We start from the raw sequence: 26,596 nt of genomic DNA, 5'->3' as shown, positions 1-26,596 counted from the left end.
CAATATTGTAAAGCAATTATCCTTTAATTCAGTTCAGTTCAGCTCAGTCGCTCAGTTGTGTCCGACTCTGTGACCCCATGGACTGTTGCACGCCAGGCCTCCCTGTCCATCACCAACTCCCAGAGCTTACTCAAACTCATGTCCATTGAGTCAGTGATGCCATCCAACCATCTCATCCTCTGTCGTCCCCTTCTCCTCCTGCTCTCAATCTTTCCCAGCATCTGGGTCTTTTCAAATGAGCCAGTTCTTCCCATCAGGTGGCCAACGTGTTGGAGTTTCAGCTTCAGCATCAGTCCTTCCAATGAATATTCAGGACTGATTTCCTTAGGCCAGACTGGTTGGATCTCCTTGCAGTCCAAGAGACTCTCAAGAGTCTTCTCCAACACCACAGTTCAAAAGCATCAATTCTTTGGTGCTCAGCATTCTTTATAGTCCAACTCTCACATCCATACATGACCACTGGAAAAACCATAGCTTTGACCACATGGACCTTTGTAGGTGGCCTGAATTTATCTGGGTTCACTGCCTACACCATCAATGCCCAGCTTTCCTCTGGCACTGTAGACTTGAGTCAAGAAGACTAGAAAGTCAGGATCTTGGAGGGAGAGTCCCCATGACAGTGTGTGTTTTGACTTCATCACTAATTCTCAAAAGCTAAATTTTAGGGAGCTTATCACATTTAGTCCTGCTCATTTCCAGTACTTGGAATGCTCCTCTTGCTTGTTTCTCTGCTCTTAGACAAGTGAGTGTACAACTTGGAGTCAGGCCCTGACCAAATGAATCCTTGTCGAGTCTGTCATCAGCCAAGGACTGGTGAACCCTGGGGCCCTGTTTCCCAAGAACACAATCCATGCGGGTTCTTGACCTGGAAAACAGCTTCCCCAGTCTGAACAGAGGCAGCTGACTGCTTGGTTCTTGGAAGCGCACATGAAAGCTGGGACGTGCACCCCCTTGGAGCAGGGTGTTCTTTGGGTTTAATGAAGTGGTGATGTGTCCATGACAGAGGTTGCAAGTTCAAGGCTGACATCACTCAGGTTCCACCCTCAGATAAGAAATCTAGGCCAGTGATTTGCTGGTTGCTTAACGGTACCAAGAGCTGCCTTAATGCAAGTCAAGCCTGGCAATGCCAGGCTCTTGATTTGGTTCAATTAATTATTTAGGGCCCAAAGTGGTTGCCCTTTCTAGTCCTAGTCCACATCGTATCTTTCGAGGGTCTTGGAGGGAATCTGTTTTCTTGTCTGGATGCTGAGGGCCAACCAGCACTTGCACAGGGACCTCAGGCTCCCGCCTCGTACTCTGTTTGTTTTGGAGCGGCATCAAGCCAGGCGGGATAGATTGCTCTACTTGAACTCTAAAGATGTCAGGCACACCCCCCGACCTTCCTCCCAGCCCCACAGCTCTGATAAGTGAGGAGACCTTGAGTTCAGAGACCCACAGACATACTTGGATGATTTTACACAAATCAGCGGGGCCATCTCCTGGCGAGCTCGGAGCAGCTCCGGAAGGGCCACCGGGCAGCGACGCAGGCATGGCCAATAGAACCAACATCTCTGCCCCGTACTACAGCTACGAATACTACCTGGACTACTTGGACCTCATGCCCGTGGATGAGAAGAAGCTGAGAGCCAATAAACGTGAGTCCTGAACTGGGGAAGCCAGCCGATCAGAGGCTGGGGGTTGGCGCAAATGGCTTTTCTCCATTCACTTATGAATCCCGGGATATCACGGGAAAGGCAGAATGGGACTCTGAACTCATAGACAGAAGGGAATGGAGGGTGTATCTATTATCTTCTGTAATAAGTTGAAAACTAGCCTCTTGAGAAACTAAGCCACTTTGGGGGCAGACTACACTGGTAAGACAGATTTCTCGATAGAGTTATGTTTGTCTAGGGCTCCAATAACTAGATGAGTTTCTTCAAACTGTAGATTTCGAGTTTTCTGTTGTCTCCATGTAGATGTGGGAGAGAGCTACTGTGTTCACTTCTAAGATGTGTGACTAATTCTTATTAAAAATACCCAGCGAGGCTTCATCTTCATGGTCTCAGGAAGGACCACCAGACAAGTTAACAGCCTTTTCTTCATCTTAATCTGCCCAGTCTTTATCTCTGAAGTAACTCAGTAGTTTCTCAATAATCTTCTCTGATTATTCCAGTTACTCAGACCAGATAACAAGTCAGATGAGGAAATGAGCATAAAAAACAAAATGAAAACAAAGTTCCGGGAACCCATCCTTTCTGCCTATCCTGAAGTCCCTCAGGTTTCAGGAACTTCACTACAATCACACATAATGTCTGTCAAAAATAAATGCGTCCTTAGAAAGAACACAATACTTCCCATATGAAAAGAAACAGTCTGTTACAAACCAGCTCAAAACTGAAATTCACATCACTGATATTATTTAATAAAAGGAGGCAGAGCCCTGGCAGGGTCCTTGGGGAAAGTCCTATAGAATGTCTGGTCAGGAAGTGTTCTGTTTCCTGTGTCATATCCACCTTCCAGAAGTGAAGGACTTCTGTTTCATGTTTGCTGAGGACTTCCTGTATTCCTGACACTGTAGCAAAACTTTTGGGGGGACAATAGATTTGGTGTGTTTTCTGATACAAGCTATATACCCATGAAATGAAAATGCAGTTTCTTCACATGTAACTCACAATATGGAAGACATAGAGTAATAGGGAGAAAATGGCAGATTTGAAATAAAAGCCCACTCACAGATATTATCAAAAGTTCAGAACTTCAAGATCCATGCTGACCTGGACAACATATAGATATGCATTCAGGAAGGACTTTTTAAAATGAGCACAAATTAAATAAAATTCTAGCTCGGCTTCTGACACCTCACTCATCACCTGGGCTCCAAAGTTGATCCCCGCTGCTTTGTGTTGGGAGGCTGTTTGCAACTTCAGGAGCTTAGAACACATGATCTCAATCTCCGCCCCTGCCCATTACCCACAGGTAATTTACATTTCTGGGGAAAATGGCTGGTGTTCTCTAAATTGTGTGTGGGGTTTGAGATGTTCTTTTTTTTTTTTTTTTGCACTTTGAACTAGAGTCGGACATTTACAACCTGGGGAACTAGATATGAGGTCAAATAAGTTCTTCCTCAAATTCCCAAACCCAATTACAATTATTTCAGTAAGGAATCTTGCCAGAGAGACCAGTCACTGTCCCCACCCTGGACAACCTAGATATTGAGGACTTTTGACACTCACAGGGAGAGGCCAGGCTCTGTGTCCCTCCTATGAAAAGTAAGTATCAATTGGTATTTTTATAGAAAGTATTCAAGTTATACATCTTAGGGGACTGGCTAAATAGCTCTTTCATATCTGCATACAGAGTATAGAAAACATGATATCTACAGTTTGAAGAAACCTACCCAGCTTACTGGAACTCCAAACAAATACATTAAACTCTATTAAATACATTTCAAGGGAATTCCCTGGTGGTCTAGTGGTTGGAACTGGGTGCTTTCACTGCCCAGGGTCCAGGGTTCAATTCCTGGTCAGAAATATAATAAGATCCCACAAGCCATGTGGTATGGCCAAAAATAAACAAACAAACAAATAAAAAAGTTTTAAGTCTCATTTATTGAGAAAAAAGGAAATCCATCTTAAAAGAATATTTTGTCTCAAAAGTATCTTAGAAAGATACAGTGTATCACAAAAGTGTCTTAGAAAGTTAATTCTAAATTTATCACAAAGGCTGCCAAATAGCATTTTATGCCCAAGTCCTAGGTATCAGGAATCTTTGATATCCACAGAGAGAGGTGCTCTTTCTGGGCCCCTTTACTCCTGTTTGTGTCTCACATATCCCAGGCTTCATGTCCTGATTTTTATTCTATTGTCTCTGGGAAAGAAATTTGGGGCTAGGCAAAACTCCATCCCCCGCTGGGGTGTTTGCACCTTGAATAGGTTAACTGTCTAGTTTTTGTTGTTTTTTTCTGGGTGACCAGCCATGGACCAGTGACTCTGTCGAGTCTAGGTACATGGACTCTAAGCCTGTTGGCTGTAATTCACATCTTAACTCTGCCACTTACTAGCTCTGTGTCTTGGGTAAGTAAGCTGGTGAGCCCAGGCCAGATTCAGGAGGAGGGAATTAGATGGGTTCCAGTGCAAGAAGGGTTAAAAATGGGAGGCAGAGGACTTCCCTGGAGGTCCAGTGGCTCAGACCTTGTGCTTCCAGGGCAGGGGGCAGGGGTTCACTCCCTGGGGAACTCAGATCCTGCATGCCGTGTGGCACAGCCAAAAATAAGCAAAACAACAAACTGGAGGCAGTCTTTTCAGTTCACCATAAACAAGAAAAATATGGCAGATGGCAAGATGTGCTCCAAAGAAAAATCAAATGGGAAAGGTGGCTAGGAGAGCGGGGACCCAAGGGTGGAAGAAGGCTGGTGAAGGCCTCACCTGTGGCCTGTGAAGAGATGAGAGATTAAGTCTTGACGATGTCTTGGGAAGGAACCTTTTAGGAACACCAAGGGCCAACGCTCTGAAGCAGAGGAGTGCCTGGTATATTCCAGGAATGACAAAGAGACTGCAGTGACTATTCCTTATATTTTGGGGAGCTACTTTTGAAAACTAACTTTTTCTCTTAAAATGGAAACCACCTTATTATTTCATAAGTCCACACAACCCATCCATCAACAGGAAAAAAAAAAAATAGAAATACGAGCTGCTGCTGCTGCTACATCTCTTCAGTCGTGTCCGACTCTGTGCGACCCCATAGACGGCAGGCCACCAGGCACCCCCACCCCCGTCCCTGGGATTCTCCAGGCAAGAAGACTGGAGTGGGTTGCCATTTCCTTCTTCAAAGCATAAAAGTGAAAAATGAAAGTGAGGTCGCTCAGTCGTGTCCGACTCTTAGTGACCCCATGGACTGTATATAGTCACTAGCAGTCTGTTAATGAAAGAAAGGAATGTCTTAAAACTCAGAATGGCACGAGGCCCCTCACCCATAAGATTCATTTTGGGATAATCTTGGCACCAAATGGTTCAACCTGGGCCATAAAATGATTAACTTGAATCTTGAAGAAGGGCAGACCACCATACAAATAGCTTCATTTACATAGATTAGGGGAACAATATCTGAGTATACCATACTGGTTTGTCAAGTAGGTTCTGAGCCAAGAGGCGGAACCGACTTGGAGACAGAGTCTGGCGTAAACGCATAGTACATTAGCATAGCTTAAGACAAACATTTCCATAAGAAAAAGGCCTTGGTTATCTCTAGGTTTGAGAATAGTTAACTTCAGGCGAAACCAGGTGTCCTTATGGCAACACAGTATTTTAAGAGAAACCTCCTTTTAAATTTGTACAGAGAAGGAAAAAATATCGCTAGTTTGTTTCCTCCTGCCGCTTAAGAGAGAGAAAAATGTCTGACACTTGCAGGCTATTTCCTCCCTTTGGAGACCCCTGGCCTTCCTGCCTGTTACCCTCTCACTCTGTTACTTGGGTTTGAAGGTAGAGGAAGGTAGGTGTGAGTCCAGGTGAGCTTGGACAGAGGTCAGCCACAGAAGGCAGGTGACCTCCGTTGCTGACAAATGCAACTTTCTCTCCTTGCCAGTTTCTCTGGGTTGGATCTCCATCCCAGTCAAACAAATCACAAACCGTCACGCCCCAGGTCTGTGCACATGAAAGACAGAAAGATGCCAGGAATGCTTTAGGGGGAGACAGAGAGGCAAAGCTCTCCCTCAGACCACCTCACTAGAAGGTCCCCTGGGGCAGCGGGTTGGCATGGTGAAGGCCAGATTGGGTTTGACTTATGTCAAGTTGAGAAAAAGACAAAAATAGAAGAAAAAAGTACCCAAGTTCATGTGTTAACCTAACAAGCAGGAAGGATTTTAAGATTTATGTGTTCATGCCCAGACGGTGGAATTTATTCCATCATGGTTGGACGGATAATTGGAAAGATCTCGGGATGCAGACACATTTTTATGAGCCTTCAACGCTGAGTTGAAGGCTGTGGGTTGCCCTTCCTCAGGGAAGGCTTGAAATCTGGTGTGTGATTCTGTTACAGGGACTTCACAAAGACTGTCACCCCTGTGATTTTCAGACATGGCCTCTGTTTCATGGAAATGTTAAGAATCTCCCTGTCAAAAAGTTGGAAAACAGAAATCTGTCTCCTGAGACCCTGCCTGAACAAACGGATTCCACATTTGATTCTGTTCCTTTTTCAGAGGCTAAGCTCTGGAGAAAAAAAAGACAATCTCATATTCCCATCTTACACTGACAATACAGATAATGTTAATACAATGAGTCTCCAAATACTGGTTGAATGCTCCCTTGCAGGGAGTGTGGAGGCGGACTGATTTCCCTTGGGTAGTGCCTGGCCTTACCTGGTATTATTTACCTCTTAGGTCAGTATGTCTTCTTCCTTTAATTACCAGTTAGAAAAAATTTGTCATAGCCCACACTGACTTCTGCTGAGGCACTGCCTCTGGCAGCTTCAATAATAAGGCAGTCTGTTCATCTGCTTCTCCAACAGCTGGGAGAAGAAGAACAAAAACACATCACTAACCAATCTCTTCTGAACAATCACTAGCCAATTTCTTCTGAACACAGTGAATAGACTTTAGGGTAAAGATTGATTTCTATAAATCTTCTCTCCTGGTCAGAGCAATCAAGTTCAAGTTGTTGTGGCTGTTCAGTCACTCAGTCGTGTCCAACTCTTTGCGACCCCATGGACTTCAGCATGCCAGGTTTCCCTGTCCTTCACCATTTCCCAGAGTTTGCTCAAACTCACGTCCATTGAGTCGATGATGCTATTCATCTCTTTCAGTCAGGTTACAACTTGTTCTTTTTTTCTGGTTGTACTGGGTCTTCATTGTGGCACTTAGTCGCAGCATGCAACTGGGCTTCTCTTGTTGAGGATCACGGGCTCTAGAGCACCCAGGCTCTCTGGTTCCGGTGGGCTTAGTAGCCCTGCAAGTATGTGGGATCTTAGTTCCCCAACCAGGGATCCAATGCACATCCCTTGCATTGAAAGGTGGATCCTTAACCACTGGACCACCAGGGAAGTCCCACAACTTTTATTATGATGTCTAAGCCTTCTGCAGATGGTCAGTTCCATGGGTGCAATGTAAGCAGCGAAAGCGATTTTTAAACAAAGATTGAGAATGTGATCTTGGAACAAATTTCCCATCAAGCTAGCCTCGTGTGGAGCTGTCATACTTGAATGAGTCCGTCATTCCTCAAAACCTGCTTGGTACTCGTCCTTTGGAACTGACTTTGGTGGCCCTGACACATTCTATGAAATGTCCACAGTGATACATTATGTATTTCTTTGGAAGGTGGATTTGCTTCTGGGAAACAGTTTAGAATCACCCATAAACCAATCAGGTGAATGAAATTAAGTGATTGGTACCATTTGGGTATTGAAAATAAGATATGATCTCAAGAAAAAAAAAGGATATGATCTCATAAAGTGGCAAGATTGGTGTGTGTGTGTGTGTGTGTGTGTATCCTTGAAGGTAATTCCAAAAGTATAATTTATAAATGTTTGATCAATATAGGTATTTTAGAAAATTTACCTAACTCTACAGTAGAGAGGGCTTCCCTCGGAGCTCAGTCGGTAAAGAATCTGCCTGCCATGCAGGAGACCTGAGTTCAATTCCTGGGTCAAGAAGATCCCCTGGAGAAGGAAATGGCAACCCACTCCAGTATTCTTGCCTGGAGAATTCCATGGACAGAGGAGCCCGGCAGGCTCTAGTCCGCGGTGTCTGAAGAGTCTGACACGACTTAGCAACCAAACCACCACCACCACCACAGTAGAGAGAGGATGATTATTTTGAAAGTCAGCATTTATTTGGAATTGTCAGTTTTGGTATGTTCATTTAAGAAGTCATTTATTGATTTTTGTCCAGATTCAGTGGAGAAAATTGGTTACATTAATGGAATACCAGATAAAACAGACTGATTTCTCTCTCATGTAAAAGTTTTCAGGGCAGGGTGGTAGGTCAGCTCCATGAAGTCTTCAAGGACTGGCTTTGTTTCAGCTCACACCTCTGCCATCCCTGGGATGTGTCCTCACCATCATGTTCCAATCCTGGCTATAGCCATCACATCCATGTTCTGGGCAGCAAAACGGAGTAAGGGGATACAAAGGGATGCATGTGTTAGAAATCTAGCCATCTCCGCAGGATTCCTAGAAGCCGGCTTGCAAATGCTCCATTCACATCTCATTGGCCAGAACCTTGTCACATGACCATACTAACTGAAAGGGAGGCTGGGAAATATAGTCTTTATCTCAGGCAGCCATGTGCCTAGCTACAGGAGGAGTTCTATTACTATGGAAGCAGGTGAAGGATTGACAAGAACAATTACCTTTACTCATAGCTTACGTTTTAGGGAGCTTGAAGGAAGCAGCGACATCACTTGCCACAAAACACTCTTAACAGAAATAATGATTTTAATTCTGTGTACAGATCATTTCACAACCATTAAATGAGGAAATCCTGCCATGGGCATTACATATGCATGTTATTTAATTTGCATAACAGCCTATATAACACACGCTATTATCCCCATTTAACTGATGAGGAAACAGATTTAGAGATGTAAAAATCTCAGATGGCTTGAGATCACAAAGCTTGGAAATAGTCAAGTCAGAATTTGAACTCAAAATTGACCTCCTCCAGGGTCTAGGCTCTTAACCCCATTTTTATCCCCCAGGAAGGGAAAAATCTTGCTGTTAACTTTCTCCTGGGACTCTAGAGAAGAGGGAAGGGAAGAGGAGTTTTCCATGACTGAACCAGTTTCATTGTCAAGCCAGTCTGGTGCTCTTTGTTGTAAAGACAAACTCAACGGTTGTTTAAACTGTTCCCACCCTGGAGAATGACAGCTCTTGTCCTTGTAACAAAATGTTCTTTCCAAGCACTTAGGCTGACCCTTCAGGAGGAAGAGGGAAAAACCCTATTTTCTTGGCTGCCGTTTTCAAAAGCACATGATGAAAGAGAACACCGTGCAGGAAACGGCTGGTGTCTGCTGTTCGCTCTTTTGGTCTGACAAAATTAAAATTTCACTTCTCGGAAGACTCTGTGTTCTGGAAGAGGTATCATCTCATTTCCTGCTCAGCATCTGGAGATAATGACCAAGGGCTAGGACAGACAGAGTGAGCCTGGGAGAGGGGAAAGGGCGTCTCAACTGCTCAGTTTCTGATGATGTTTTCTTTGAGGCTCTGATGGAACTTATCTAGGTACCAAAGATCTCAAATCCTGCATTGTTTTTTTTTTTTTTTTTTTCTTAATGAAAGAAGAAGAGCATTAGTGTCTGCAGAAATCTGAAACTTCCTTAAACATTAGAACTCCCAAACCAAATTTTCTGAGAACATATATACTCTTATACTCTGAGGGTTAGACGACAAATTGTGACTCTTTAGGACAGAGTTGAATTAAAGCAGGTTCTGGGGAATAATACACAGTGAACAGGCAAGGAACACTTCGAAAGTCAGAGGCTTCTTTTGATTGACATATACACACTACTATACATAAAATGGAAAACTAATAAAGACCTACTGTATACAGCAAAGGGAAATCTACTCAATACTCTGTAATGGCCTATATAGGAAAAGAATTTAAGAAACAGTGTATATCGTGTCTGACTCTTTGCGACACCATGGACTGTAGCCCGCCAGGCTCCTCTGTCCTTGGAATTCTCCAGACAAGAATACTGGAGTGTATAGCCGTTCCCTTTTCCAGGAGATCTTCCCAACCCAGGGACTGAACCCAGGTCTCCTGCATTGCAGGTGGATTCTTCACCAGCTGAGCCACCAGGGAAGCCATGTGTATATGTATGTATGTATATAAGTATATATATATATAGAGAGAGAGAGAGCGAGAGCGATGACTCACTTTGCTGTACACCTGAAACTAACACATTTGGCTATGTTAGGAGCTTGCTTTGTTTGGGTTTTTATAGCTTTTTTGCTTTCTGGAAGACAAGATGTTCCAGGCTCATTTTGTAGATTTCTTATCCCAGATCGTGGATTTTTAAAAATTAAAAAAAAAGCTTAGTACAGACAGCAGCAACCTCATTTCCTGTTTCCCAGGAGCCCGTACATCCCCTTTAACAGTGTGATGCTGCAGGGCAGGCCAGCCATTTCTCAGATCAGGGACAGAAAGCAGAGAGGGTGTGAGTCAGCCTGAGGGGCTCTGCTGTCCTTGCCTCTCTGCAGTGTGAGTGCCAACTTGCTGATACATTTCAAGGTGGTGGAGTCCATGAGGCCTTTTGCCAATACTGCATCTTTTCCTTGTTACCTGTTTTTGACACTTTTAGGATTTAAAATCAACTCATAAGATTTTAGTTTCTCCCTCTAGCTGTCTTGGGTCATAGAGGCAGAGGCAACAGTTTTACTCAATGACTACTATTTACCCCATACATCTCTAATCATTTATCCATTCAGTTAGTTATTTGTTGATTTATTTACCTATTTATTAGCACTTTTTAACCTGAATACATCACGGAAATCTTGTTTGTTTGAACAGGAGGCAGGGCAGGACTAGTGCTGGTGGTTGTAGCAGGAGTGTCGAGGAGGATGCTGGTGGACAGATGCAGAACCCTAAAGGGGGTCAGCGATTTCTGGTGGGCAAGGTTGGCCTCCTTGGGATCCTTAACAGCCCCCCGCAAAGCCTGACTTGCATAAGCGCTTACTACATGCCTGTTGATTACCGTCCTTCAGTGGCTTTCTTGGGTCATACACGTAGGTGCCTAGCATATCTCAGTCTGGGGCATCTTGTCCTGGGGGCAAGAGTGTGTCTGGGATAAGATACTTGCAGACACTAATTATGAACCCAGTATGCTTCCCTGGTGGCTCAGTGGTAAAGAATCTGCCCACAATGCAGATGTGGGCTTGATCCCTGGGTCAGGAAGATCCTCTGGAGAAGGCCCATGGACAGAGGATCCTGGTGGGTTACAGTCCATGGGGTCACACAGAGTTGGACGCGACTTAGCTACTAAAACAATAACTCTGGGCCCAGAGCCATAGAAACAAACAAGAGAAACAAACACATTCCTACAGTTCCCTAGCAACTTGCTGAATGTTTTGACCCAGAGCCCTGGATAAAGGTACCTCCAAACGGCCAGGTTCCACCAGGTTCTACCAGGGCCCCGAAGAGGCTGAGCATCTTTCCTGATTTTCCTGCGTGTTTTCACCTCCAGCCACTGATAGAGCCAGAGTGGTGGCTGCAATGGTGCTTTTTCCTCCTGCCACAGCTCCCCAGCTGGCCCTGTGCCCCAAAAAGAGAGGGACCATGTCCTTTCACCTCCCGCAGCCTGGCCGGGCAGCCTTGGGTGACATCTCCACAGCCTGGCCCTCCCCGGAGCAGGTTAGGAGCATTTTCTGGTGCATATCATTTTTCTAAGTCTCTGATCTTGGGGTCTTTGAAGCGGTCCCCAACTGAGCTGATTGCAGAAGGCTCTTGGTAGGGGCTGCAGTCCTCACAGGAGAGAGGAGGCTGTCATGCCACATGAAATAGCTCACAGCACTTTCTTCTCCTTCCTGGGAGGAAGGAAGAGGGGAAAACCCACTCTGAGCAACAAAAGCAGCCAAAAAATCAAGTCCGGGGTCGGGGGTGGTGGTGGTGGCATGGGAACCCAGTTTCATTTACTGTTTTCCCCTCAGTCATCACCCTAAACTGACCCAGTGACTAGTCTCTCTGGGAAAAAAGCCAAGTCCCTGCTGCCTCTTTCTTTCCCAAGGTTTTCAGTATTATTTAATTGTTATTATTATTTTGGCTGTGCTGGGTCTTTGCTGTGGCGCAACGCTCTCTACTTCTGGAGCAGGCTTGGCTGCCCTGTGGCACGTGGGATCTTAGTTCCCTGCCCAGGGATTGTACCCATATACCCTGCATTGGGTGTTGCTAGTGGTAAAGAACTGCCCGCCAAGGCAGGAGACCTATGAAACAGGTTCGATCTCTGGGTTGGGAAGATCCCCTGGAGGAGGGCATGGCACCCCACTCCAGCATCCTTGCCTGGAGAATCCCCACAGACAGAGGAGCCAGAAGGGCCACAGTCTATGGGGTCACACAGAGTCAGACACGACTGAAGCGACTCAGCACACAGGGATGTACACGGTGCACTGGAATGCAGATTCTTAACCACTGGACCAACAGGGAATCCCTCAAGGTGGTTATTGACGGGAAAATCTTCTCACTGGCCACTTACTGAGAAGGGTCTCTCCCAGAGCCCCAGTTCCGCAGCACGTGGGGACCGTGGGGCACGTGAGCTCACACTGACGTCGACGTGTATGTCCCCACCCACAGATTCGATCGTCATCGCCTTCTGGGTGAGCCTGGCAGCTTTCGTGGTTTTTCTCTTCCTCATCCTTCTCTACATGTCCTGGTCAGGCTCTCCACAGACAAGGTAAGGACGGGGGTGTGTGGTAAACAGGGGCCACTATGTCCAAGGCAGAATACTCTTTGGCCATGAAAAGGAATAAAGCCTTTTGATTCGTGCTACCTGGATGAACCTCAGAAACATCGTGCTACGTGAAGGAAGCCAGACACGAAAGGCCACACACTGTGTGACTCCGTTGATGTGAAATGTGGCAGAAGAGACAAACTCATAGACAGAAGATTTAGTGGTTGCCCAGGGCTGGGGAGAAGCAAAGGAAGGTGACTGCTCAGGGGTAGGGGGTTTCTTTCAACGATCGTGGTAATGGTCTCACTGCTCAGGGAACATACTAAAGATGGCTGGATTTTACATTTTAGCTTCGTTATGTATAGAACGTACCTCCATTAAGCTGCTGCAGATAATGAAGCCAAGGTGACCCTGTGCCAATCAGGTCACCAGTTCACCAGGAAAGCGAAGACCCTCATCTACGGCCACCTTCTGTTGTCAGATGCCTACTGTGTATCTCTGTGGTTCAACTGGAGGCAACCCACGCATTCCAAGCAGTAATTAGAGCTGAGCTCATTAGACGTTCACTCTCCTGTGTTCATGCAGTTGGCCTCCCACACTCAATTTTCCTCTGGCTTAATCCACCCAAGATAGCCACCGCTGTCCTAAGAATGATGCTTCCAAGGGGCTCTATACCACCGGTCTCCCTGCCATAGCTGATGGGACCAGGGATGGGTAACTAACCCAGAGAGGGTGACTGAGGGCTAGCCATTGCCCTTGGAAATGTGTGGCCTGGCAGGACAATAGCTGGGCTCAGGAGGCACTGGCGTGTCCAGAGGAAGACCTGGGGGGCGGGGGTGGGGGCGGAGGGCTGGGCCCCTATTCTGGACCAAGTCGTGGGGAGTGGGAACCAGGAGTCGGCACAGGAAGCTGGGGGCAGGGACAGGTGAGCAGAGCTGTTCTGAGAGGAAGGGAAGAGGAGTCTCCAAGCCTCTGAGGGAACCAGAGGGCAGCCCCTGTGCCTGGGGGTGGGGTGGGGGCTCACGGCCAGACTCCTGAGGCTCTGAAGATGCACAGGCTTGCCTCGGTGGGGGTGGGGGGCTCTATTTCTTCTAGCCCCTCCCCAACCCGCCCAGCCACAGTGTCTCACCCACCAGGTCTTTCAGGGCCCCTCGGTTGCAAGTGGGAGGCATGGGAGGCGGGGACCAGGTCTGGAGCAGCAAGGAGACCTAGTCCTTCAGCTTTCAGAGCTTACACTGAAGCTAAGCAGGTTCTCACCCTCAAGAGACATCCTGACAAACCAGCCAAAGAAATCGCCTCTGTCTTCTACTCTTCTGAGGTGACCTGGAGCCAGCCCTGTGCTAAGGACTGCCAGCCCCTGTCCCAGCAGAAGGTTCCAAGGTCCAGTGGGCACGTGGGGGTCTCTCCCATCTCCTGAGCTACTGTTCCCCACTCCCCACCCCTGACCGGCCACGTGGCTTGCTAAACAAAACACTCTCCAGGGACTTTGTGACAGACAAGGAATGCTCCCTGTTGTAGCCACGCATTCCCAGAAAAAAACTCACTCAGAAGGACAATGCAGATAGTGGAGTGCAGTTTATTATACCCACGGGCCCAAGGCAGAGTCTCCTTTTAGCCAAGGACCCCCATCAGTTTTTGTGAAAACTTTATATACCTTAAGTGTACGTGCCCAAACCCACTTCCCCAAATTCCCTGAAACTAGACTGAACAAAGGAAAAGAAAGATACAATCAAAGTTAACCTGTGATTCATATGCCTTAAGCCTAGGTAGTTAACAGTGGACAATTATCAATAGGCCTGTGGTCATACCCCAATAAGCATAATAGAATGTATGATTCTATTCAGTTACACAGATAATTAGGGTATTCTTTTAGGCGATGGAGAGCCCTGGGGCTCTTCCTTCTGGGGGCCTGGTTTCCCATAGATACTGAGCATATAGCTCAAAGTCCACAGTCAGGCCCACTATGGGAGTCCTGCTTTCAAGATAGAGCCTGTTCTGTTTCCTCCTTCACTCGGGGAGGGCCAAGGGGTCCTAAGTTAGATTTGAGAAAGAGAATAGTGAGTTGCTTCCCAAAGAGGCATTCTTCCCATGCTGAAACAAAACAAAAACTATTTAACAAAAAAGATCATGCTAGTGTCGTCTGAGGCCCTCTGGAAGGTGGCAGTGCTTCCCTGCGCGTCCCTTCCTGACCCTCTTCATTCACGTTACAGTTGTAACCACGTGTGGCCCAGTTCTCTAGCTTAGACACCTATCAATTCATGGTCTCCTCTCACCCTGATGCCACGAGGCAGTTGTTACTGTCATCCCATTTCACTGATGGAACCGAAGGCAGGCGGACTGCCCACTGCCACGGCACCTCAAGGGCAGGAGGGTCCATCCAGGGAGAACGTGTCTCTGGCTGAGACACAAGACGAGCTGCACTCAACCACATGGGTGGACGGAAGATCGACCAGATCCCCCTCCATCTCCCTGCCTCCCAGCTGTGAATGGACACACCAGGTCGGAGGGAAAGTCCCAAGGTCAAGGTTACCATTGAGCACTTCTCTCTTCTATTTCTCCACCGACGTAACCTCGGTGAGCCAAGCTGACCCCCACCCCACCCCCGGGCCTGCTCCCCTGGCAGAGGGGCTCTGGCCTGGGGAGAACCTCCTCCTTAGGCTTTGGCCAGGCAGGAAGTCCCCAGGAAGGACCCTTCCTTTGGCGGCTTGGACGTCTTCTCCCATCTGCTCTGTCCACAGGAACGCCACTCAGCAGCCCCCAACATGTTCCTGGAATCTTGGCCTCAACCTCCCGCTCTGCATCTGGAGGCAACCCAGCACCCCAGGGCCCCACCGAGCTCAGTCGAGGAACCAGACGCCGGAGCATCCTGGCTGTCCAGCGGCTACAACGAGAGAGCCCCTCAACTTCAGTGCCCCAGGGACCATCCTGCTCTCCTCTGGGAACTAGCCCTTGGTGGGGACCCACAGGGCACCAGCTGACGTCAGCAACACGCCCAGTGAGCCTCCCCTGCAGACAGAACCTCTCGATGGGAGCACCAACACCCCAAACCCAGGTGCCCTCTGAAAGCCTGTTTATGTAACAAGATGGGCAAGTGGGTCAAGAATGACTCCACCAGAGGGCATGTGTATGCATTGATCTTGGGCTGGCAGCCAGGCCCAGCCAACCGAGGGAAATAGGCACAAATACTGCTCCTTTTTATTTAGTGCACTCACTGCTTATGCTTGCGTTGAGGACAGAAAAATAAAATACATATGAATGAAGATGAAAATATATTTACTAATCTTTACTATGTCACCTTTTAGTTTCAGCTACTACTTCTGCAATATTCTTTTTATAAATGACTCTCAGTTCACATGGCTGATCTGTACCTTTTTTAGGGCACCCGTGAAGGGCCTGCCAGGTTCCCCTCCACCCCTCCACAGCGCCTGCCCAGCCAGGCTCGCTGACTGTGGTCAAGGGACCCAAGCCACACCTTCCATGCAGCCGGGTCCAGCAGGCAGGGCCTGAGCCCAACTGGCAGGAGGGTCCCGTGCTGGGTGTAACTTCATGTGACCTGAGACCCCCGAAGGACCTAGTTCTCTAGGGCCTGAGCTTCCTCCGGGCAAATTGTCTGGAGCCAGCATCACACCATGAAGCCCACAAACCTCACCCCACCCCATCTCATGTGACTAAAAAATATTTCTGCCAGGTTAGGGCCAGGCTTGGCCAGCCAGACCCAGGGGCAGTGGGTTAGAAGGGAAGATGGGGGAAGGGACAATGATGGGCTCCAGAGATACACAGAGGGAGAAAGGACCACATGGCCTTTCCAACTTGAATCTAAACATAGCGTTCTGGCTTCAGAATATCCTAAGAACACCACTGTGGGCATTTTGTAGGGGAAGGAACAGGAGAAGTGAACACTCCTTGCCTTCTAGATGATCAGCCCAACTTGTAGGAAGGGGATAAATGCACAGAGCATTACTCCTGTCTCGGTAAGAACCTTCAGTCAGTCAGTCAGTTCAGTCGCTCAGTCGTGTCTGACTCTTTGCGACCCCATGAACAGAAGCACACCAGGCCTCCCTGTCCATCACCAACTCCTGGAGTCCAGCCAAACCCATGTCCATTGAGTCGGTGATGCCATCCAACCATCTCATCTTCTGTCGTCCCCTTCTCCTCCTGCCCTCAATCCCTCCCAGCATCAGGGTATTTCCCAATGAGTCAGCTCTTCCCATCAGGTGGCCAAAGTATTGGAGTTTCAGCTTCAACATTAGTCCTTCCAATGAACACCCAGGACTGACTTCTTTAGGATGGACTGGTTGGATCTCCTTGCTGTTCAAGGGACTGTCAAGAGTCTTCTCCAATACCACAGTTCAAAAGTATCAATTCTTCGGCGCTCAGCTTTTTCTTTATAGTCCAAATCTCACATCCATACATGACCACTTGAAAAACCATAGCCTTGACTAGACAGACCTTTGTTGACAAAGTAATGTCTCTCTGCTTTTCAATATGCTGTCTAAGTTGGTCATAACTTTCCTTCCAAGGAGTAAACATCTTCTAATTTCATGGCTGCAATCACCATCTGCAGTGATTTTGGAGGCAAGAAAAATAAAGTCAGCCACTGTTTCCACTGTTTCCCCATCGATTTCCCATTAAGTGATGGGATCAGATGCCATGATCTTAGTTTTTCTGAATGTTGAGTTTTAAGCCAACTTTTTCACTCTGCTCTTTCACTTTCATCAAGAGGCTCTTTAGTTCTTCTTCACCTTCTGCCATAAGGGTGGTGTCATCTGCATATCTGAGGTTATTGATATTTCTCCTGGCAATCTTGATTCCAGCTTGTGCTTCCTCCAGCCCAGCATTTCTCATGATGTACTCTGCATATAAGTTAAATGAGCAGGGTAACAATATACAGCCTTGATGAACTCCTTTTCCTATTTGGAACCAGTCTGTTGTTCCATGTCCAGTTCTAACTGTTGCTTCTTGACCTGCATACAGGTTTCTCAAGAGGCAGGTCAGGTGGTCTGGTGTTCCCACCTTTCAAAATTTTCCACAGTTTATTGTGATCCACACAGTCAAAGGCTTTGGCATAGTCAATAAAGCAGAAATAGATGTTTTTCTGGAACTCTCTTGCTTTTTTGATGATCCAGCGGATGTTGGCAATTTGATCTCTGGTTCCTCTGCCTTTTCTAAAACCAGCTTGAATATCTGGAAGTTCATGGTTCACGTACTGCTGGAGCTTGGCTTGGAGAATTTTGAGAATTACTTTACTAGCATGTGAGATGAGTGCAATTGTGTGGTAGTTTGAGCATTCTTTGGCATTGCCTTTCTTTGGGTTTGGAATGAAAATTGACCTTTTCCAGTCCCGTGGCCACTGCTGAGTTTTCCAAATTTGCTGGCATATTGAGTGCAGCAACTTTCACAGCATTATCTTTCAGGATTTGAAATAGCTCAACTGGGATTCCATCACCTCCATTAGCTTTGTTTGTAGTGATGCTAAGGCCCACTTGACTTCACATTCCAGGATGTCTGGCTCTAGGTGAGTGATCACACCATCATGATTATCTGGGTCGTGAAGATCTTTTTTGTACAGTTCTTCTGTGTATTCTTGCCACCTCTTCTTAATATCAGCTGCTTCTGTTAGTTAAGAACCTTAAGTCATTATATAAAAATAAAAACACCAAAGAGTCTAAACAACACTGGAGGGAAACAAAGGTATAAGTGCTTAAGCTGGAACCAAGCCATTCCCAGGGCTATAAACGTCATGTGGTTAGTTGCTCAGTTGTGTCCGACTGTGCACCCCATAGACTGTAGCCCACTGGGCACCGGGCTCCTCTGTCCGTGGTGATTCTCCAGGCAAGAATACTGGAGTGCGTTGCCATGACCTTCTCCAGGTGATAAATGCCGTTAGGGTAAATAAACAGCCACCTCCCCAGTGACAGACCGGGAATGCTGTGTGCCGACGTGGCACAATGGTACGTGCAGAGCTTCAAAGGAACAGCACCGAGTTTTACCTGGCATGAAATGCATGAAATTTCATATTCAATGTTTGTCAGCTACAATATCAATTTATACAGGAATCTTAAAAGTCAAATCCTGACTTCTAAAATACAGGTTTCTGTAGAACAAAAATAGTCTGTGCTTCAGTCAATAAAAACGAAACACCAAATCTAACAAAAATAGACATTTATTAACAAGTTATAAAATTCAAAGTCCTTGCTTTCAAATGGAATTTTTAAAAATATAAAGCAGTCTTTTCCAAGCAGAAGACAAAATAGTTTTATACTTTAAGAATTTAGTACAACATCCTTTTATTTAGTAAAATACCTTTAACACAATACTGGAAAGGTTTATTTATTCAAAAAGTTACACAAAGCTTTGCTGTGACTTCTTATGAAGAGGAAACTTGAAACATCTCTCTTCATGCAACTGTGTCTCGTATACTTTTAGACATTTCAACTTTAGCGTTACCTCAGTTTGAGGTATTTCTCTGAGGAACAACAAGCACCTCAGAGGAAGGGTCTTCCCTGACCAGGGCTCGTGGGCCCAGGGCCACCCAGGCCCACTGTAACCCTGACCTCTCTGCATACACGGTCCCTTGAGCTTCTTTTGTATCAGTCACCTAGAGAAGCCAACATTTCCTGTCAGAACAGCAGGTCGACACGCACAGCCTGCGTCTCACAGGCCTTCCATGGAAACCCCTGACTCAACCGGACTCCTGAAACCTGGAGCCGGAGGTGCCAGCCGCAGGAGTCAGATGTCAGGGACCGTGGCCGCGATGTCCCTACAGAGCCGGACGATGGCCTCCTCGTTGCCCCCTCCCGAGTCCTCCGCGGTGTCGAGGACCATCCGGACGTGGCTCAGGAGGGTGTCTGGCCGCTGGGCCCCCAGCCAGATGTCCTTAATGTACAGAGATACCAGGAACGCGGCGGCGGCTGAGGAAGGGACAACGAGACCGTTAGGACGCAAGCCGGTCAGCTGGGAAGGAGCCGCCCACCCCACGCACGGTGACCCGGGGCTTGCTCGGCCCCAGGTGGCAACCTGCGGTGAGCGTGTGGATACGTTAGTCCTGCCTGTACTCAACCGCTGGGTTCATCTTTCCTGTTCGTTTTAAAACCTCTCTTTTCTCACGTGATGACTGTGTGTTGAATGTAAGCCTCTTCCTTGGTGCTGACCCACCCAGGCCAAGAACCACAACTGAAGTTTGGCAGGGGTGGCCCTTGGGCCACAGGCACAGACAAGAAGGTTTGCAGGCCAGGGGAGACAGCAGGGCTCCCTGCGACCAGGTGAGCTCACCTGCCGGGCTGTGGCCCCGCCCAGTCTCCGGCCCCCTCCAGCCCTCCCTGAAGGGCCAACCCTCCTGACAGCGGAGGAGCCCCCTGCACATGCCCACAGCCTCCCTGCTATCCTCTTACGGTCTTTGCCGGTGCCTCATCCACACAGGCACACCTGTATCGTGTGCTAGGTCGCTCAGTCGTGTCTGACTCTGCAACCCCATGGACTGTCACCTCCTGGGCTCCTCTGTCTGTGGGGATTCCCCAGGCGAGAATGCTGGGGTGGGTTGCCCTGCCCACCTCTGGGGGATGTTCCCCACTCAGGGATCGAACCTGCATCTCTCACGTCTCCTGCACTGGCAGGCAGGTTCTTCACTGCTAACACCACTGGGGAAGCCCCCACACCTTTATCAAGCACCCACTAAATGCCGCGCATATGAACTATGACTTGGGTGCCTGTATGTGCAAGTGTGTGTGCTTGTGACCATGAGGTGCAACCTAATTCTCTGTGTGAGATAACAGTAGGAAGTTAGAAAGCCACGCAGCGTCCCCAGGGGTACACAAGGCCGCCCGGAGGGCGTTCCTCTCCACTGTTTCCCCTTCGATCAAGGTCTCACCTGAAGGCAGAGGTGGGGCCTCCCCCCCCCCCCCCCCACACACACACACACTCAGGACCCAGAAGGCTGACTCTCTGTGCTCTACAGACCCGGGCTGAGGGCCGTCCTCCCCACAAGGCTTCACTGACAGCACCCGCAGGCTGTGAGAACGGGAAGTGCTCTCGGCCCCAGGCCCACCCCGCGCAGTCTGCAGTCTCCGAGCCCAGCCCCCCACGTTACCTCGTGTGTCCGCATCCTCCTCGGCGTCCAGGGAGGAGAGGTGGACGGTCTCGAGCACCGGCTGGAGGGGGATCCCCGCGGTGCCCCGGGCCGCCACCAGGCACAGCAGGACGGCGTTGAAGAGGCCGGCCAAGCGGTCCTCTGATCCCGCCGGCTCCACAGCACCGCAGAACCGGCTGTACAGGCGGAACAGGCTGCTCGTCACGGTGCCATCGCGGAGAAGCTCAGCCACCACCGCCGGCTGTGGCAGGACGTGGCTCTTGAGCCAGCCCAGGAGGCCCGCCGCGTCCGCCCGGCCAAGGGTACTCCTGGCTGCGGAGCGCAGCACCCAGCCGGCTACCAGGGAGGCGACGGCACCCACGGGGCCCGGGTCTTCGCGCTCCGGGTCGGCGCTGGGGAACTCGGGTGCCCAGTGGGTCAGGATGGACCTCAGGAGGCCGCTGCACGCCTCCAGGGCGGACGCCGGCAGCTCGGGGTCGGCCGCCTCCTCCGCCTCGCCAGGTCTCCGCTTCCGGGCCCGCATGCCTTTGGCTCGGGCTGGCGCGCTGGGCTTGTTCTTCTCCTTGAGCATCTCTGTTACCCGCACACACAGAGAAAAAGAGAAAAGGCATCAGACTGCTGTTCCCCCCTTCCCCGTCCCCACAGAGATGCAGAGGGTGGGGCATCCACGCAGGGGAGGGCACAGCTCAGAGCTGGGTTCCCATAGGACGCACCCAGCCTGGAGCTCGGGCAGGGTCAGTGTTTCCCTGTGACCGTCATCACCGCTATTGTAACAGCTGAGCACAGGGGGGCGGGAGCTGGGGCCCCATCTCCCTTGAGTGCTATGAAGACACACAGACCCTGTCTCTAAGCCTTGGCAGCTGTGGACATGCTGCTCAGAGGTGGGGGGGAGACGCCAGCTGCTCTGGGGGGGTGGGGAGGGCAGCAAGCATGCCTGGGGAGTGAGAGATGAGACAGAACCACGCAGCGGACACTCACTCAGCAGCTCCCGGACTTGGCACTTTTCCGTGGCAGCCCTCAGGTCCTCCTGGAGCCGGACGTCTCTCTCGATGAGGCTCCACTTGTGCAGGAGCACAAGGACATCCCGGGTGGACAGCACCGTGGCGTTCATGGTCAGACGGTTCATGTCCTTGAAGGCCTGCAGCACGGTGGCCCGGTACCTCAGGACCGAGTCGAGTGCCCCGAAGAAGCCGGTCAGCTGGGCGGAGGCCAAGGTGGGCCTGTGGGGGGAGTCCACAATCCCAGGCTGGGCGAGGCCGCCTTGTTGTCTGCAGCCCAGGACCTCGGTGGCCGGGCAGCAGACAAGCCACAGACTTGAGGTGCCGACGGCCCACCCACAGCTCAGGCAGCCCTTTCCAACAGACCAGGGCATGGAGCCCAGCACCTCCCCAGGGGAGGAGGACAGGGGACCAGGGTCCGACCTCCACCCTGGAGGCACAGAAAGTTCTCTGGAAACTGGGAGAGGGTCAGGGTGCCAGCTGCCCTGCTAACAACTCCAGGACCACTGGATCCTCTCCAATTCAGGAACTAAAGGCCAAGAAAAGCTCTGGGATAGCAACACTCATGGCCAAACCTAACGGAGGGCAGTGGAAGGATATATATTCCTCCAAGTTCTAAGGAATTTAAAATTCCAAACTGTCTGCTCTAACCGTTTTCACATTTATTGATACAGTTGTTATTCTGAATTACAACCAGTTTTCAGAGACCAATGTGTCTTTGGTGGTGGTTTGGTTGCAAGGTCGTGTCCGATTCTTTGTGACCCCCATGGACTGTAGCCTGCCCGGCTCCTGTGTCCATGGAATTTCCCAGGCAAGAATGCTGGAGTAGGCTGCCATGCGTCTTTGGACAACTGTAAAATAAAGACCCTGATGCTGTGAAAAACTGAAGGCAGGAGAAGGGGATGACAGAGGATAAGATGGTTGGATGGCATCACTGACTCAACAGATATGAGTTTGAGTAAACTCTGGGAGTTGGTGATGGGAGAGGGAAGCCTGGCGTGCTGCAGTCCATGCGGTCACAAAGAGTTGGACACGACTGAGGGACTGAACTGAACTGAAAATAAGAAACATGGCTACCCAGCGTGGATTCAATAGCTGATTTCAGAACAACAGAAAATGAAATGCCCTATTCTTTATCAAGGTTTTCACTCTGAGATGACAATCCATTTGCTATCCATTGTCTAGTTCCAATCAGCACACCTCTGTTCCCACATCAGAAGTATGAAGACATGGTGTATTTTCTCTAACACAGTAGAATCTGACAAGCGCTGAGTTCTCCTGAGGAAACCAAGTGTGTAATTCCAAGGGGAAAACAATGAAATTTTCCAGGAAATTCATGGCTGAAAGGGAGCCTGTGCAGGCTAATACAGGTGGAGGTGAGTCTGGGAACAGCTTAACTTTCTTAGGTTTAAAATCACGGAAAACATGTTCTTTCTACAAAACATCATTTTGAGTGTTTGAATCCAAATATCCAAGTAGATGGTTTGCCTGCTAAAAATGATCTGGCGTGACAGGCTGCAGGTTTTCTGAGTGTGTTAAGTTCTCCTGGTCTGGAAAGGAACCTCGAAAGTCTAACTGTTAAAGAGGAGCAGCGGAAATGGTGTCCTGAGGTCACCACAAGGACCACAGGCCTGGCCCAGAGCCCACCTGTGGAGCCGGGACCCAGGGGAGGGGCTCACCTCAGGTGCTTCGTGAGCACAAGGAGAATGTAGAGGAACTCGTCCACCAGGTGCAGGGCCAGCAGCTTCGGGGGCTCCTGGGAGCCAGGCTTGCAGGGAGGCTGTGCCCCGGCCTCCACTTCTCTGTTGCCCAGCGTGGTCACCCACAGTGTGTGCAGCAGGGAGATGAGGTTGGAAAGCAGCTCGGTCTCCAGAAACCTGAAGCCAAATATGGGGAGAGTCAGCTCTCTGTCACACCCTCTCCTCCCATCTCCTGGAGGGGTGGGCGGGAACCAGGGAGGAGACGGTGATGGTGGTGGCCACCCCAAGGGGCTGGCTTCTTCCCCAGCCTCCAACCCTTTTATGCGCTCACTCAGCCACTGCAGTCCCGGACAGGCATAGCACCTAAGGCAAGACAGGGTGTCTGCTACAAAAGCAGCTCCATCCCAGGGCGCAACCCTCCTTTCTCACCAGAAACTTTCTGGTGAAAGAAACTTTCTCACCAACCCTCCTTTCTCCCCAGTCCCATCTAAGAGATACTCCAGAGCCTCTGTGGCACGGAAGGGAGAGCCTCCCTGCCCATGAGAACAACCCACTCTGAAGCACAGAGGTAACAGCCAGGAGCAGACAATCAGCCAGTGCAGCCTTTGGAGAGAAGATACTACTTTCTTTAGGAGAAAAAATTTTAAATTCTTTAAAAAAATGCACAAAAGAAGAAAGAAAGAAAAAAAAGACAGGGGGGCAAAGAGGCTGGATATTCCCAGAATTATTATCACAGACAGTTGTCTGAAGGAAAGATTCCTGCCACTGAGGGTCTGTCTGCGAGACAAGAGTCTTCATCTTTTCACACAGCCTCAGAGGCAGGAGACTGTTAGGAATCAAAACAGATCACGTTATGGACTGAACTGTGTGCCCTTCCTCCCCACCCCACCATTCACAGGTAGAAGCCCCAACCACCGCTGTGACTGTATTTGGAGGTGGGGCCTTTGGGAGGTCATTAGGTTTAGATGAGGTCCTGAGAATGGAGCCCCATGACTGGATTAGCACCCTGTAAGAAGCTTGTGGCTCAGCTGGTAAAGAATTCGCCTGCGATGCAGGAGACCTGAGTTCTATCCCTGGGTTGGGAAGACCCTCTGGAAAAGGGAAAGGCTACCCACTCCAGTATTCTGGCCTGGAGAATTCCATTGATTGTATAGTCCATGGGGTCGCAAAGAGTCGGACACGACTCAGCGACTTTCACTGTCACTGTCTGTCAAGAAGCGGAAGAGACCAGAGCGCTCTCCTTCTCTCTCCCTGCCAGGACACAGTTGGCAGTGCAGACACCGGGAAGAGGGCTCTCACCAAGGCCGACCACGTCGGCCCTCGGAGGTGAGAAAACAAATCCGTGTCATTTGAGCTACCTAGTGACAGCAGCCCCCGTCACAAGACAAGATAGCCACGCCAGCCCTTGATGCGGCTCCGGTACGACCCTTAGCAGGGCACCTCGACCCTGGGTGGGAGTGGAGTGCCGAACCCACATCACTGCATGAGCGATCGCTCCCGAAACCCAAGGCTCCCCATTTCTGCCTCAGGGAGGGCAGCGGCCTCGAAACTTCGGAGAGAACCCCACTCCCAGAGAGCAGCCTGGGCCGCGCAGGAGAGACAGAAAGGTGGTGTAGAGGACGCTGTTTTGGGGAACGCGGATTCTCCTGGAATCTCCCAGCGGACACTGGAGCTGCAGGAGCTGCCATGATCTCATGGTCTCATCCCACGCCCCTCTGCCTGATGCCCAGCATGCATGCATGCGTTCTGCCTATACCCACCCATGCCCAGATAACACGCAGTCCCATGCCCCACGCCACCCCACCCCACGCCCACCATGCATGCACGTGCTCCCTCCTCGCCCGGATGTCCAGTGCGCATGCGCTTCCCCACGCCCACACCCAGCAAGCACGCGTGCTCTCCCCAACGCCCAGCACGCATGTGCGCCCTCCCCCCAGCCCCATGCCCAGTGCGCATGCGCTCCTCCCCCCTACCCCTGCCCAACCCCTCTTCCCAGGACATAAGGTGCTTACTTGCTTTCCAGGATGTTTAGGACCCACGTCAGGAGGCTGTAGTCCCGCAGCATCTCATAGGCAGACCTGGCATTCCGGGCGGCATTCTGCAGAATCTCCAGAATCCAGTTCTGTCAACCCCAAGCAAAAAGTCATTGGTCTTCCATGGGAATAACCTGAGTTACCTGAACCAGGGAAGGCCTTAAAAGCAGAACGATGTGTCCCCACTCCACAGGCGGTCGCTGCACGTGACATCTGCCAGGTGTGCGGGAATGGTGGCCGTGGGGGACCACCCGCCCCACCGTAACAGCCAGAGGACACAGATGGCCACAGGGAGAGTGTCAGCCCAGGGACACCCACCCGCTAATCCATCACAAGGGGAGACGTGGCATGCAAACCACACGGCCCCGCATCCTGGCAGCCTGAGTGGGACAGTGAAGACTCATTGCCAGTCCAGCCATGAACTGCTGGCGGCTCATTTCATCGCTTCTGTTTTACCACGTGGAGAGGACAGAGAGATGCGACTGCCGCTGGAACTGTTAACGGGGTGCTCCCCCCCCCAACACACACACATACTTTTTTTTGGCAAACCACACAGCATATGGGAATCTTAGTTCCTCAACCAGGGATTGAACCTGTGCCCCCTGCAGTGGAAGCACGGAGTCCTAACCACTGGAGCACCACGGAAGTCCCTAACTGGGTGCCTTAGAGTTCTCACATGCCATAAAAAGTAGAAATCTACCGTACTCAAATTCCACTTATGCAGACTCATTCCTCTTTACCCATATTTTAGGTGATGCCAGAGACAGACACTGATCAGGCTAGAAACTCATCAAAACCCCATATGCCTTTCCTAGTTAACGTCTCACTCCACAAGATTTCTTGCTCCAGGGACAGAACTCGTGCAGACTCCCTGTCAGCTGTGAGGCAGGAGGTTTCAAAGCCCGGCTCCTTTCCCAGCCAAGGTCTGATGACCTGCAGTTTCTCTGTGTTACGTGACATGCTGGTGGCTTGCGCGTGTCTGGAAGCGCCTCAGTCGTGAGCTCTCGGCTGCCCAGAGCCTCCTGGTTTCTCACCACCCGCCTCCCTCCCAGATGGCCCTGGGCCCAGGTGAGGGCCGGGAAGCTAATGTTGAAGCAGGTGGTCAGGTGAGGGTCCACGGGGCGGGACTTGCAGGTGGTGGAACCCCGAGTGAAGGCCCCCCCAGCCCTCAGGCCCTGGGGGCACCTACCTGGGCCGCCTCGTCGCACAGCGGGCTGCTGAAGAAGGACAGGACGATGTGGAGGACGCCCCGCCTGGCACACAGCTCAAAGCAGTGCTTGTCCCGCATTCCCTGGCGAAGGAGCCCCAACACCCACTCCCGCTCTGTCTTCTGCTGTAAAGTCCCGCAAACAAGAGACAGTCGTTAAACATGTGAAGGCTCTTTTTTTTTTTTTTTTTTCCTGAAAACTCTTCCAGCACCACTATTTTC

At 49.8% G+C, this 26,596-nt stretch overlaps 2 protein-coding genes across 3 annotated transcripts in view; one reads left to right on the top strand and one right to left on the bottom strand.

The window, feature by feature from the left end:
* Window positions 1-1,106: 1,106 nt before the first annotated feature.
* Window positions 1,107-15,620, top strand: MRAP (melanocortin 2 receptor accessory protein). 2 transcript variants are annotated; one of them, XR_009736131.1, is made up of 4 exons: window positions 1,107-1,634; window positions 12,254-12,353; window positions 13,487-13,730; window positions 15,089-15,176. XR_009736131.1 is itself a non-coding variant. In XM_061415308.1 (3 exons), exons 1-3 carry the CDS (start codon window positions 1,358-1,360, stop codon window positions 15,294-15,296), a joined length of 585 nt encoding a protein of 194 aa, XP_061271292.1. In that variant the 5' UTR covers window positions 1,119-1,357; the 3' UTR covers window positions 15,297-15,620. The 2 variants fall into 2 exon arrangements, 1 of the variants encoding a protein (XP_061271292.1); XM_061415308.1 differs by lacking the exon at window positions 13,487-13,730 and having other exon boundaries at window positions 1,119-1,634; window positions 15,089-15,620.
* Window positions 15,621-18,495: 2,875 nt separating this feature from the next.
* Window positions 18,496-26,596, bottom strand: part of URB1 (URB1 ribosome biogenesis homolog) — a 77,390-nt gene continuing 69,289 nt past the window's right edge. The window contains exons 34-39 of the mRNA XM_061415089.1: window positions 26,357-26,500; window positions 25,147-25,256; window positions 23,114-23,311; window positions 21,415-21,656; window positions 20,437-21,009; window positions 18,496-19,261 (exon numbers count right to left, since the gene is read on the bottom strand). Coding sequence (XP_061271073.1) covers window positions 19,080-19,261; window positions 20,437-21,009; window positions 21,415-21,656; window positions 23,114-23,311; window positions 25,147-25,256; window positions 26,357-26,500 — 1,449 coding nt within the window. The 3' untranslated portion in view covers window positions 18,496-19,079. The remainder of the gene's footprint in view (window positions 19,262-20,436; window positions 21,010-21,414; window positions 21,657-23,113; window positions 23,312-25,146; window positions 25,257-26,356; window positions 26,501-26,596) is intronic.

The sequence above is a fragment of the Bos javanicus genome, chromosome 1 (assembly GCF_032452875.1).
Source record: "Bos javanicus breed banteng chromosome 1, ARS-OSU_banteng_1.0, whole genome shotgun sequence".
NCBI classification, from domain to species: Eukaryota; Metazoa; Chordata; class Mammalia; order Artiodactyla; family Bovidae; genus Bos; species Bos javanicus.
This window is presented reverse-complemented; position numbering and strand designations above follow the sequence as displayed.